The following is a 13006-nucleotide window of genomic DNA, read 5'->3' as shown; positions in this document are numbered from 1 at the left end:
CTGGGGAGCTCAGATCTTGTCATCTCTGCTTTTGAAACAGTTAATTGTCAACATTTGAAATCTTGAGTAATTCACATAGAAAAATCTGGAATTTGACTTCCGAAAGAATAGGAAGCTGTGACAGTGTGAGCTCTTCCGTCCTGCATGGTGACAGTTGGCTGGAAATGAGTAGGAGCCATTTTCTAAGGTGGGGTATTCATTCTTCCATTTATTCATTCATCCTTGGTCATGTTCAACATGCCAGGCCCTGTTCTACCTGTTGCTGATACAGTATGAATGAAAAAGGCAGAGATCTGAACTATCTTAGGAGGAGAGGCGTAAGGCCTCAGACAATAAAATGAGTGCATTTCAGGTGGTGGTGTTGTGGAGAAAAAGCAGGGGAAGGGGATAGGGAGGCAGGTGTGCACACGTGTGTTAAGTACGTGCACGTGTGTGTTTTGTTCGGGGTGGTCAGGGTAGGCCTCCCTGAGAAACTGGCACAGGCAGATACTTGAAGTCATCAGAGAATGAGCTATGTTGGTATTTGAGGAAAGAGTCTTCCAGATGTTGAGAACAGCAGCATGTGCAAAGGCTCTGGGGTAGAAGTGTGCCTGACATGTTGAAGCACAGGAGGACGCTGGTGTGGCTGGAGGAAAGTAGTAGGGAAGTAGCTGGGGTTGGAGAGGTGATTAATAGCGGGCCATGTAGGGATGTGGCCCTGGTGAGGACTTGAGCTGTGAGGTGGGACCTGCATGTGAACAGGATGCTCTGGTTGCTGTATTGAGAACAGTCACAGGGGTGGCAGTGAGGGACAGAAACAGGGAGACCAGCCCAGTTTGCTCATGCGGCTCAGTTGTCTGGCTTAAGCCCCGTCCTTATTACAACCCCACCTGCCCAGACATCCTGAAGGCATCCCCTCCACTATTCCCCGAATCATTCCAGTTAGCAGCCAAGATGATGGCAATGAAGGGTTTATCGAGGAGGGAAAACTGGTTGGATCCGCTTGCATCTCTGGTTCTTCTGTTAGAAATGAAGGTCGGGGCACCAAACAAGAAGTTGAAGGGTTAGACACCTGTGATGGCCGAGGGTGTTTCCAGGAGGAAAGAATGGTGTGAACCGGGCCTGGCGGTGGGAAGAGGGAAGCAGAGCACTGGGCCCAAGAAGTGGGTGTGAACCTGGCCAGCCACAGGCCATCTGGTGATGCAGGTAGAAGCTGAACACCATGGGAGCCTCCAGCAGGAATTGTGTCAGGGGAGCAGAAGGAGCCACGGGCCATCTGCCCAAAACTGCAGGAACGTCCAGTCTGAACCTGGCTGGCCAGAGAGAAAAGGAGCTGGCTGTACTGGAAGAGGTAGGATGCTTCCTTTTGAGCTGTCATCTCAGGATGAAGAGTGGCCAGAAAGCCTGTGGCACCTTCAGGAGGCTGCCACTTCTCTGTGGCTGGACCCCTGGCAAGAGGTGGGGAGCAGTGGGGAAGTGGATGCTGGGAGGCTAACCTGGGGATGAGGGCAGGCTTCCCCGAACTGGGTCATTGATCTGGTCCTGGAAGGCCAGAACACCAGGCAGAGAGAATTGCTGCTCCAGCAGCAGTAACCAGGAAACGCAACACCCCAGTGGTTGCAGAGGTTTGGAGAAGGGCAGGACCAGAGCGCATGTAAGAATGAGGAAGAGATGAGATTGAAGAGGTGGGTAGGGACTAAACCTCTTGGGGCCTCAAATACCAGGCTACAGGGCTAAGAGGGCATTGGGGAGCCAGAGAAAGATTTTGAGCAAGGGATGGGCTGGGATACTGAGTGTTCAGAAGATCCTTCTGGAGTGAATTGGAGTGCTGGAGGTCAGGAAGAAGCCTGGGTTGAGGCTCCAGGTAAGAAGAGGATTCAGAGAAAGTAACCAAGGAAGGCGGGGACGTTTCGTAGACAAAGCTGTAACTGGGGTGAGGGGCGTGTTCCTGAGCTCCTGGTAGGAGGTAGAGAGGGGACAACAGTTGACAGGGCCTGAAGAGGAGGCTGTTTATAGACTGGGCAGCACATCACAATACGCAGGGTTCCTGAGCGTACCCTTTGCCGAGGTCCCGAGTGGGAGCACAGTCCCTACAATGTCTCGCTGCCCTGCCCCCCTCCCGCTCCTCGTCAGTCTGCGAGCGCTTGCTCAGAGACTCCAGGAAGAGTGGCCCATTTCATCCACTGGGACGACGAAAGACCAGGTTCACTATCTTGAAGGGGATGCACTTCCCTTGGCGGGCGGGGGGGGGGGGTTCTGCAGAGTCCGTTCTTCCATAGGGCACGGGGGAACCTGCTGTCTGGATACAGCGGAGGGCCAGGAAGGGTCAAATGACCTCTGTTTGTATCTCGCCTTCCACCTTCTTCTTTTGCTTTTCCATCACTGCCTCCAGCTCTGACATTTTCTCTTTGTCCTGGAAGGCAGAATGGAAGTGAGGATTCTGGCATCAGAGCCCTGGGCGCCTGCCCCGGTCCCATCCCCGGAAGGGCTGCAGGCTCACCTCCAGCAGCGCTCGCTGCACCATGACTTGGCTGTACACACGGGCGCCCTCCTCCGGGCTCACCGCTTTGAACTCCACCTTCTGTAGCGAGAAGATCTGTGCGCCCGTCAGCACGCCCAGCGCGTCCACGGTCCTGAATGAGGGCAGCGGGGCGTGGTCAGACCTACCGGCCAATCAGAGCTCAAGCTCTGCAATCCCTGCCAATCTCTTCACGCCCGGCCAACGCTTTGTCCAATCAGCAGCATTCTAGCTAAGCAGTTTTGCTAACAGCTCTTGAATCTTCACCCACCAATCACAGTGTGCCACCCTACGGGCGGGGCACCCTACGTTTGGGAAAGGTGGGACTTCCCTGGACACTCCAATTGGAGCCTTGGAAAACATGCCAATCACAATCTGTTATTCACTGTCGCAACCAGACCCTCGCTTTGGGCCAATCCCAGTTCCCCTTGGTCCGCCACACCCCACTCTGGGCCAATCAGAACACTCCGCCCCTAGTGCCCAAATCTCAGGCCTCCCCAGCAGGCACCCACCACTCACCCGGAGCTAAAGCCCTTGGCCTGTAGCCAGGCGCGGACTTCCGAGGGGTTCGAAAGTGTGCTGAGCTGCGGCTCCGGGGTGCGGGGCCCCGGGGCTGTGCGGCTGGGGCCCGAGCGGCCCTGAGCCAGGCGCGCCTGCAGTTCCTCGTTGACACTGACCATCTGGCAGAATTTCTCTGCAGGCGGGAAACCAGGAGGAAGGGCGGACTCAGGCAGAACGGTCCTCGTGATGGGCCAGAATCCATCTACTCTTTCTGAGCCTCAGTTTCCCTGCCTGGAAGGCGAGACTAGGGTCTGTTCTCCTGAGGGGGTGCTCCCACCACTCACCCTTCTCGCTGGGGTCCAAGTTGTTGAGGCTGTCACAGCTGTCCCAGTGGGACCGAGCAGGAGCCACAGCTGGGGCAGGGGCTGGTGGAGGAGGGGGAGTGCTATTCTCCTAGAGAGGACCAAGGGGAGAGCACCTGGATCAGAGAGAGGACTCTGAGTCCCAGCCCCTCCTTATGGAGATTTCCGAACCCCCAAGCACCTCCTCTGCCAGTACCCTTGTCTTGACACACCCCTCGTTCCCAGGACCCAGGATCTTCCCTCAAAACCCGGGAGTCTGCCCTGGCTCACCAGGATGCGGGCAGGGCTCTGGCTGCGGTCCCCTTGGGGCCCCGGGTGAGGTGACAGGATATTATAAGGTACGTATCCTTCCTGCCCTCGCTGGTCCCGAACCTTCCACCACTTGCGCTTGTCATCCAGAACCTGGGGGAGGTAAGAGGAGAGGGTTCAGAGCCTGTGCCTGCAGTTAGGGTTGGGTGCACTCCAGCCCCTCAGCTCCCCCATCCCTCTAACCTCCAACACGTCCTGATGCTTGACGGAGAGCTCGCTGCTGTTGCGGGCCTGGAAGTCATAATTACACAGGACCCACTTTCCCGCTGCCTCCGGCTCCGGCTGGGGCTCAGCTTCTGGCTCCAGATCTTGGTGACTAAGGAGAAGGGGGAGGGCTGAGGATAGGAGCCAGCCCGTGCCACTGCTCTGGGCTGTCGGGTGTTGGTGTGAGCTAGAGTTAGAGCCAAGCAGAGGCCAAGGCAGGGGGCCAAGTTAGTACTGTTAATAGAGACTTAACATTGGAATAACAGCTGGAATATATTTTACTTCTTATGTGCCTGACACTGTGCTGCAAGCACATGCTATGTGTACTAGCCTCACCTCCACTTTATAGATGAGAACATTCAGGCTAAGAAAGATAAAATGTCCCAAATCACACAGCTGGGGGCAGATGCTATTTATCGAGTGTCTCCTATGTACTGGGCTCAGGCATAATGATAATGCACAGCGACAATGAAAACAATAGTTAACACTTACATAGCACTTACTACGTGCCAGACAGTGTTGTTCAAAGTCTGGTACATGCATAAGCTGATACAATTCTCGAGACGACCCCTGGCAGAACCATAAATTTGGACCCCCCTTTCTCTTCCTCCTCCCAGGGACCCCAGTATTATTTTCATTTAACAGGCGAGGTGGCAGAGGAACAGTGATGTAAAGTGACCCACTGATGCAAAGGTCTCAGAACAAGAAGAGGCGTAGCCGGCATGGGACCTAGGCAGGCTGGTCCCAGAGTCCATGTCCTGAGCAATTCTGCTGTCCTATGCATGCAGCTGGACATGAACCTGAGCTCTGCCATGGCCTTGAACCCGAAACTGAGAACCTGTACAAACTCATGGACTTCTCACTCCTCCAGGAAGGGATCATTATGCCCATTTTTCCCTCAAAAAAACCTGAGGCTCTAAAGCTGAGGGTGTCTGAAGCACCGCGAGACCAGGCAGTTGGGGGAAGGGAAGTGGGATTTGGGTTCTGACCCCCCAGTAAGGAGGGACCTCAGCCCGGATCAGGCCTACCTGTGCAAAGGAGAGGGGGGCTCTTCAGGGCCGCGACACCCCCTGTGTGGGGCCGGCAGCTCCCAGCACGCTGTCCCTGCTGAGATCCTCTGCCCGGGCCCTCACCTAGACCCCCCTTTGCTCCTCCAGCCTTGCTGCTTGGTTTCTTCTCATCCCACGTGGCTCCCCTCTCATCTGCCGCCAACTTGCCCAGGGACCCTAGAGTCCTGGCCCCTCTATCCCCTTCTTCCTCCAGGACCCAAGAGACTGCACCCCTACTGCTTGTTGGAATCATGAACTTGGACCCCCAGTTCTTTCCTCCCCCAGAAATCCAGGAGTCCAGGTCTTAAGCTGTAATTTCTTCGCCCTTTTAACTCTGAAAGGCACCTAGTCTGACACCTGGCAGGGACTGAGACAATCGCTGCAAAGCCTTGGGAAAGTGAGGGCCTGGCCTCTCAGCCTTGACCTCTCCCAGGGGCCCAGAGGTACTTCTGCTTCCTAACTTTCCCCAAAACTTGCCCCCCAGCCCTTGAAGTCCCAAGCCTGTTTCTCTGGGTGTCCAAGGTCCCAAATACCAGACTTGAGCTCCTCTTCAAAACCCAACTGTTTAATTCCCAGCCTTCCAACACCCAGGGCTCTGTCCTGGTAGAAACCCAGGCAGGGGGTTTCCCAGATCCTGGGAAACCAAAATGCCTTCTAGCCCTTTGGGGTCTCAAGACTACCCACACCCAGCCCCCTCCTCCCTCAGACCTTGGGATCTGAGCCTCTATCTCCCTCTTCCCTTAGACCCAGAAGTCTGGGCCCGCCCCCTCCCTCCCTGCTCCTCCCTGCTCCTCCCCCCTCTCCCAGCCCCGCCCCCGGCCTGGTCACCACCGCACCCACCTGCGAAGAGCCGGGAAGACAGAAGGAAAAAGACAGAAAAAGGGGGGGCAGAGTCAGCGCCGGGAGCCCCCACGACGCACCCCCTTGTACCCCCCTGCCTCCCCCTGGGGCTGACACTCACCCATTGACAGCGATCTGGAGAGCGCTTTGCTGCAGGAGATAAGAAGACAGCGTGTGAGAGGGAGGGCGGCCTCTTCCCAGACATCCCAGTCCTAGCCCTGCTGTGCCACCTGTGGGAGCCTGCTGCCCCCTCCAGGCCTTAGGCTCACCTGCCTGCGCCGCCTCTCGTGCTGCAGTTGCTTCTCTACTGGGTCCTCCCAGGGGCGGCCCTGCGGGTCAGTGGCAGGGGGCTCCCAGCCGCTGTAGAACTCCGGGATGTATGGGGCTCCCTCCTCCAGGGGCAACTCCAGCCTGCAGCCAAAGACGGGCTGAGGGATCAGGGACCCTGGCCGGCCCAACTTAGCCTTGTCATTAACTTCACTTTTCCCCGATCCCTAAACCTCACTCTAACCCAGTTATTCTATCCTCCCCTCTTTTTGCCAAGCCCTGCCCCTGCCTCTAAGCTCCGCACCCCCATGACATCAATTATTTCTAAATACACTGATTTCCACTAATGCTTGCCCCAGCCTCTGAATCCAAACCGGGTTTCTAGCTACACGCATCCCTCCCTGGCTCTGCCCCTACGCCCTTGAGGTTCTCTGCCTCCAAGAACACAGACTCCGCCCTGTTTCCAAAACCACAGGCCAAACCTTTCCTAAACCACGCCCTTTTATATAGCTTCGTCCTGTAGTCCCGCCTTTTGTTCCTGCTGGATTATTTGATACAATTTTAAACCTCTCACACTAATTTCTGGCGTTTCCTCCAATTGGATGCTGGCATTTGTCCTAGGTTCCACTCTTTCTTCATTGGCCACACCCTCCTATCTACGACCAGCTCTAACCCTTCCTTCCCTGTCTCACCTTTCCAATCACTATCTCCCAGCCCCTTTTGCCCTCCAATCACCACGCCTCTGTATCCAAGCCCCGCCCCTCAACCACACCCCTCACCCCGGGCGGGTCCAAGAGTCCCCCAGCGAGGTCCAGAGCACATTTTCACTTGGGGTGACATTGTCCCTCAGCAGTGCCACAGCCTCGGACGTCAGGTGCGGCCGCCGCACGCTGCTCGCCAGCTGGGGTCCTCCCGACATCTCCACAATCTGCCAGGAGGGGCAGGAATGGGCAAGCCATCACACCCTCTAGAAGTGGAACCCTGATTCCTCTTGCTGCAGGGGGGGACAAGAGGGCCGAGGGGGATGGTCTCACCACGTGCAGAGGTCCGAAGAGGAAGTGCAGCAGCTCTGGGGAGGAGGGGTTGGCGATGTTGCCGTGCAGCCGCGCCTGAGGAGCCGGGGAGGGGCTGGCATTAGTGGGCGGACAGGTCAGGTTTGTCATCCCCCCACTCCCTGCCTCTGATGCCCCGCGCTGGACGCGTTCTCACCAGCAGGCTGAAGGCGTACTTGATTTTCTGAAGCACGTCGGTGTACTCGGCCTCGCTGGGCGGCTTAGCCCGCAGTGTCAGGAGGCCCTCTGTGGGCAGGGGGGGTAGGCAAGGGGACAGGGAACACAGAGACAGTGTCAGAGAGAGGGGGAGCCCCAGAGAGCTCGCGATGGGGAGTCAAACGGGCAGGGGGTGCGAGGGGAGACACTAGAGAGAAGGAGGTTATTTGGAAGTGACCAGGGGAGGGGGTTATTTGGGATCCCGCCCAGTGACGCCCCTCACCCCCGGCCTCTCGGCGCCGGGCTCTGCGGCCGCGCTCCCGGTGCTCCAGCACTCTGGCCGCCTCCGCTGACTTCTGAAGCTTCGATACGAAGCTCTCCACGTCATCGAACACGTGGTTCAGGATGTCCTGGGGGACAGAGTCGGGGGACTTGTGAGACCCCTGGGTTCCGGACCCTCATCACTCCAGTCACCCAGCCCAACCCAGGCCACACCTTCTGATGCCGGGCACTGCTCCTCGTTGGTCCCGCCAGCCACGCCCCCAGACGTGTCCCCGCCCCTCCACGCCTGGCTCACACCCCCAGTTGGTCCTGCCCCCAGTCTAGCCCCGCCCCTGGGCATCTGGCTCCGCCCCAGGTCCCATCTGGCTCACCACATCCCGTTCCGCTTGAAGAGCGACCAGGTCTGGGCCGCGGGGACTCAGGTCCGGGGAGGCCGGGTCAGTGCTCCTGGAGGTCTCCGTCATGCCCGGCCTCAGCGCCGTGTCTGCCTCAGGGATGGGGACCGTCTGGGGTCCCCCGCGGCCCATGGCCAACTCCGCTGGGCTGATGGCTGCGCGGACCGAGGGGCGGCGCTGCAAGGGCGGGGTCTCCGGGGTGGGCGAGGGGCGGCGCAGCAGCTCCTCCTGCGTGGCCCTGCGGAGGAAGAAGGTAACCTGAGGCTGGGTCCCCCGAGGACGTTCCATGGACGGGGAACATTTTGGGGCTTAAAACAGACACACTTGCCCCATTTCTGCTCTAGGATAGTGGTAACAGCCCATTTCTCGGATGCGGAGACTAGAGGCCCCACCCGTCCCCTCTTCTCCCTGGCCTCCTAGCCCAGCCTCCTTACTTGAGTGCCGCTGCCCGACGATCCCCACGGCCAGAGCGGTAGCTGTGCAGAGCCCCCTGGATGTCCTCGTGGATCAGCTCCGCCTGTCAATCACACCGTCAGGCCACGCCCCCACCCCACCCTCTGCCCTCCAGGGGGACGCGAGAGGGATGCGCTCGGTCCCAGACCACGTCCTCGTTCACGCATGTGTACCACGCAGGTTCATGTACTAGACTCACACCTTCGCCCCAAATCTGTCCTACCTAGGCTAAGCACCCGCCCCCCCGCCCCAGAGGCCCCGCTCAGGTGGCTCCCTACCCCTAGACCATATTCATCCCAGTTCTGGCTGTCCTCCAGGCCCCCTCTCCCGTGTTCTGTCCGAGACCTTGACCATGGGCCCAACGTACCCTCAAAGCTCCCTTCTGGCTAGAAAGTCTCTCTAGGCCACGCCCCTCTGCTGGCGCTGACCTTGCCTTTACCCCAGGCCCCCTTTTCCAGGTTTGCGAGGGCCTGCACCGGGTCCCAGCCTCTTCCTCCCCCGTGACCCTCGACCCTGCTTGCTCACCCCAAGACGGAGGCCCTGGAAGAAGTGCACGTCCGGCTGCAAGCGCTCGGGCTCCTGGCACACCAGCAGCAGCAGCGAGCGGCTGCGGCCCGGCGGCATCACCGTGTCGCAGCGCACGATGGCGCCCAGTGGGTACGACTCCAGCTCCTCCTGCGGGGCGGGACGGCAGGTCGGGGCGGGACGGCAGGTAAACTGAGGCTCAGAAGCGATGACACTACTACTCGAGGACTGCACTGCCACCAGGTGCAAGCCCTGGGCAGGGCAACCCCGCGACATCCCCCTTTTAATAGGGCTCACAAAGGAGCGGGTCCCTTGCCAAAGTTCCCAGAGGAAGGACACACAGAAGCCAAGATTCACACTAAGATTCCCGAAGTCCCTAGGGCCAAGCTCTGCAGGGCTGCTCAGTCCAGCCTCGTCTTCCACCCACATGCCCCCTGGCACCTTGGAGACGGGGTCCAGCAACGTGACGTGATCGGGAGATATGCGCAGCAGCATCTCCTGGGCCCAGACGCGGCCTTGGCTGTCCATGACGGACAGTTTGCGCGAGGCGTCCTCCACGGTGTGCACGCCATCCTCCTCACCCAGGCAGAATGTCACCAGGTGCTGGCACGGGCCACGGAGAAAGCAGTGAGTCCCAGGATAATGCTGGGGGGCTGGTGCTCAGAATCCTCTGGAATCTGCCTGACAGCTTGTAACTAACCACACCTCCTCCAGGAAGCCTTCCCTGATCACTTGCTCCACCTATGGGTGCCTCCACTCAGTGCCCTTTGTTTCTGTTTTAGCAGAATGACTAGCACCTGGGTCTGTCTTTCCACGGAGACTGGAGGCTCCTTAAAGGTAAGGAGTGGTCTGGATTATATCCAGTCCCTTCAATGCACCTCTACCTGCATCAGAGCACCGGGCACCCTTCACAGTACTTCTGGACCTTGTCTGAACCCTACTCACCCAGGATTGCGTCTGATTTGTGCCTGTGGCCACACTGTCCAGCTCAAGAGCTGGTCCAGAGGCCAAGTTGGCAGATTCGAGTGGAACTGAGTTCCGTCACTGATTCCATGTCAAGGTGGAGGAAATCCACTTTGTAGGTGAGCAAACTGAGTTTCCCAGGTTCTTTCTTCTTGGAAGCCCAACTGCCTTCAACAGCCCCATCTCTCTTTGTCCCAGAAGAACCCCTGTGGCAGCGCAGACCCCAGACTCACGTTGACTAGATATTGGGACACATCGGCCATCACCATAGTGGAGTACCGCTTCCTCTGCTCTGTGTGTGGTAGGGGGAGAGATGGATCAGAGGCTTGGTCCTCAGTCCCCTCCTGCCTCAGACCCAGGACTCCAGGCCCCCAGGTCTTTAGTTCTTTTTTACTTCAGACCTTTTCCCTTGGCCTGGGGTTTCTTTGCCCATAAACTCACCATAAATGGACTTGGCACTTGGTTTGGAGGCAGCTTCTGGGCTGGTGAAGGAAAATACGGGTGAGAGGGACTGTGGGAATTTGGGGCAGATCATGGGGGTATCAAATACCCAGAACAGCAGTAACTTCATTTGAGGGCACTGGGGAGCCATAAAGGGTTCTGAGCAGAGGAGGAGAGGGCAGAGCTGGACTGTAGTAGGACAGGCGAGGTGATGGTACTGGGCAGTGGTGGGGAGAGTTGTCTCTATGGACACACAGACCTGGGTTCAAATCCCCTGTGAGCTTCTGCCTTGCCATAAGACCCAGGGTAGGAGACGTCACCTCTCCTGCCTCAGTTTCCCTTTCTATAACATAGGGGTTAGTTACCCTATAGCTTCCATCTGGTGGGGCTCGTGGGTGAATTCAATGAGATGATGCAGTTGGAGGGTTCTTCAGCCTCAATAACTTATCATCATTATTATAATGCTAAGGGCTTAGCACATAGTTGTTGCTTAATAAGTGGGGATTTTTACAATAGTGTTAGTGTTTGGAGGAGGTAGAGAGCTATCTTCTTCCCCTTCCATCCCCATGGGCCAGGCTCTATCCAGCCCAATCCTCCTCTGACTCCTGCCTTTGACCTCCTCTTCAAGGTCACCTTCTCCAAGACGAATTCTTTTTTAGCTGATCTTAGAGAGAGGGGAAGGGAGGTGGAAAGGGAGGGAGAGAAACATCCATGTGAAAGAGAAACATCGATTAGTTGCCTCTTACACACACTCTGACTGGGGACTGAACCAGCATCCCAGGCATGTGCTCTGACCGGGAATCAAACCCACAACCTTTCAGTTTATGGGACAATGCTCCAACCAACTGAACCACACTGGCCAGGGGTCCAAGAAGAATTCTTGAGTCTCCATTTCCATAGAAATAACTGCGATTCAGAACCCAAGTGGGGTCAGGAATGAAGGATGAGCCTTGGCTGGTGTGGCTCCATGGATTGAGTACCAGCCTGCAAGCCTAGGGGTCAGTGGTTCGATTCCCAGTCAGGGCACATGCCTGGGTTGCAGGCCAGGTCCCCAGTAGGGGGTGTGTAACAGGCAACCACACACTGATGTTTCTTTCCCTCTCTTTCTCCCTCCCTTCCCCCCTCTCTAAAAATAAAATAAGTAAAATCTTTAAGATAATTTTTTAAAAAAGGAATGAGGGATGAGAAACCCTTCAGTCAAAGTTGTACTCCTTATCTTGCTGCTGTCAGTCAGCTCTCCCCACAATTTGATTACCTCTGCACTGGAGAACTCACTACCTCACATCTCCCATGCAGCTATTCCCATGTGTCTGACTGTCCTCCCTGCTCACTCCAGGAGACCTGAACTTTCATTATAAACACCGCTGACTTCTTAGCAAAAGGTCAACATTGAATAAGATAACAACAATAGCAATAGCAGTTCCTGTGAGTGGAGCCTCTGCTGTTAGTCAGGTTCTCTGCTAAGTCTTGTGCGTGCATTATCCCATCAAGCCCTGAAACTTGGCGGGGACTGGGGCTCAGAGAGGTGACGTCCTTTGGCCAGGGTCACACCACTGCTGAATGTAAGTGTCCGAATTTGAACCCAGGTCTGTCTGCTCTGGAGCAGAGTTCTAACTACAGGTTGGACTGGGAGGGAGGCGGCCCAGGCTCCCTTCGGAGTGTCCAGAGGCTGCTGCAAATGCCCTGTGGGGGTGGGTGAGAGACTGGGCCGATGTGCTGGGTTTTGGGGCCCAGTGGTCAGGGGACACTTACCTGGTGGTGGTGCTCATGGTTTCGGAGTGGGCAGCTCTTGCCACCGCGAGGTGCCCTGGGAGGCAGCAAAAAGGTGAGGGCCTCGCCTGCCCTGCAGAACCTATGATTCCTGGCTCAGCCCCTCCTCCCTCGGACCCAGGAGTCCAGACCCCCAGCCCCTCCTCTTTCATACCTAGTACCGTTTCCCAAACCTTTCAGAAATCCATGCGTTCAGTTTCCTAGTCTCTGTGTGCCCCACTTTTCTCCTCTACCCAGGGCCCTGTCTCCCAGTCTCACCCTCTCAGGGGCCCAGTCCAGGCTCCGAGGTGCTTATCCCTAAGAACCTGGGGTCCCTTTGATGGCTGGTCTCCTCGGCGAGCCACTCATTCACTTCCTCAGTCTCTATAGTCCTATGTTCTTCCTTTAAGCTATGGGTGGCCCACTTTTCAGCCCTTACCTCTTCAACACTCAGGAATTTGGGTCCCTCCACCTTTGCTGAGCCCAGACCCCTGCTCCTCCCCTACACCCAGGTGTGCCCACCTTCCAGCCCCTCCTGGGCCCCCCTCCTCACCTGCCCCGTCAGGCTCTGTCAGAGGAGAGGCCCGCTCTGCTCTCCCTTCCAGACCCAGGGCCCCTCCTTCCTGCTCCCTCCCTGGGCTGTCCCGCCTCCACATACCTGAGCACTCACCTGGCACTGCCTGGCTGGAGTGGCCCCTGGGCGGGGCTGGCAGGAAGACCCAGGGCGGGGACTGGGTTAGGAACCTTGATTGTGTCCTTATAACAACAAAACAATAACAACATCAGTCCTCTGAAGTCACCACTGGTCCATCTCTCCAACAGCCCCTTTGATTCTCCTAATACCTCTGGGCAGTCGGAAGTTTGATTTCTACTTGTTCATAGTGCCAGAGAGGGGCTGGCCATGTGTCGAAGGGGGCTGGGCTTCTATTCCCAGGGCTAGCGTCCTTCCCACTGCACCCCT

General features: G+C 57.3%; 1 protein-coding gene across 3 annotated transcripts; it reads right to left on the bottom strand.

Moving 5' to 3' along the window:
• Positions 1-450: 450 nt before the first annotated feature.
• On the bottom strand, positions 451-12736 carry EPS8L1 (EPS8 signaling adaptor L1). Of its 3 annotated transcripts, none has more exons than XM_045203856.3 (20): positions 12716-12736; positions 12049-12103; positions 10297-10337; positions 10089-10147; positions 9334-9495; positions 8893-9042; positions 8349-8431; positions 7891-8152; positions 7521-7647; positions 7239-7327; positions 7064-7138; positions 6809-6957; positions 6032-6173; positions 5884-5912; positions 3853-3985; positions 3631-3762; positions 3343-3451; positions 3017-3191; positions 2480-2612; positions 451-2392 (listed from the first exon to the last, which is right to left on the bottom strand). In XM_045203856.3, exons 2-20 carry the CDS (start codon positions 12063-12065, stop codon positions 2306-2308), a joined length of 2154 nt encoding a protein of 717 aa, XP_045059791.2. In that variant the 5' UTR covers positions 12066-12103; positions 12716-12736; the 3' UTR covers positions 451-2305. The 3 variants fall into 3 exon arrangements, with proteins under 3 accessions (XP_045059791.2, XP_024426431.3, XP_045059790.2); XM_024570663.4 differs by lacking the exon at positions 12716-12736 and adding an exon at positions 12599-12702; XM_045203855.3 differs by lacking the exon at positions 12716-12736 and adding an exon at positions 12325-12346.
• Positions 12737-13006: the final 270 nt, after the last annotated feature.

Source organism: Desmodus rotundus, chromosome 12, assembly GCF_022682495.2.
Source record: "Desmodus rotundus isolate HL8 chromosome 12, HLdesRot8A.1, whole genome shotgun sequence".
Classification (NCBI taxonomy): Eukaryota; Metazoa; Chordata; class Mammalia; order Chiroptera; family Phyllostomidae; genus Desmodus; species Desmodus rotundus.
This window is presented reverse-complemented; position numbering and strand designations above follow the sequence as displayed.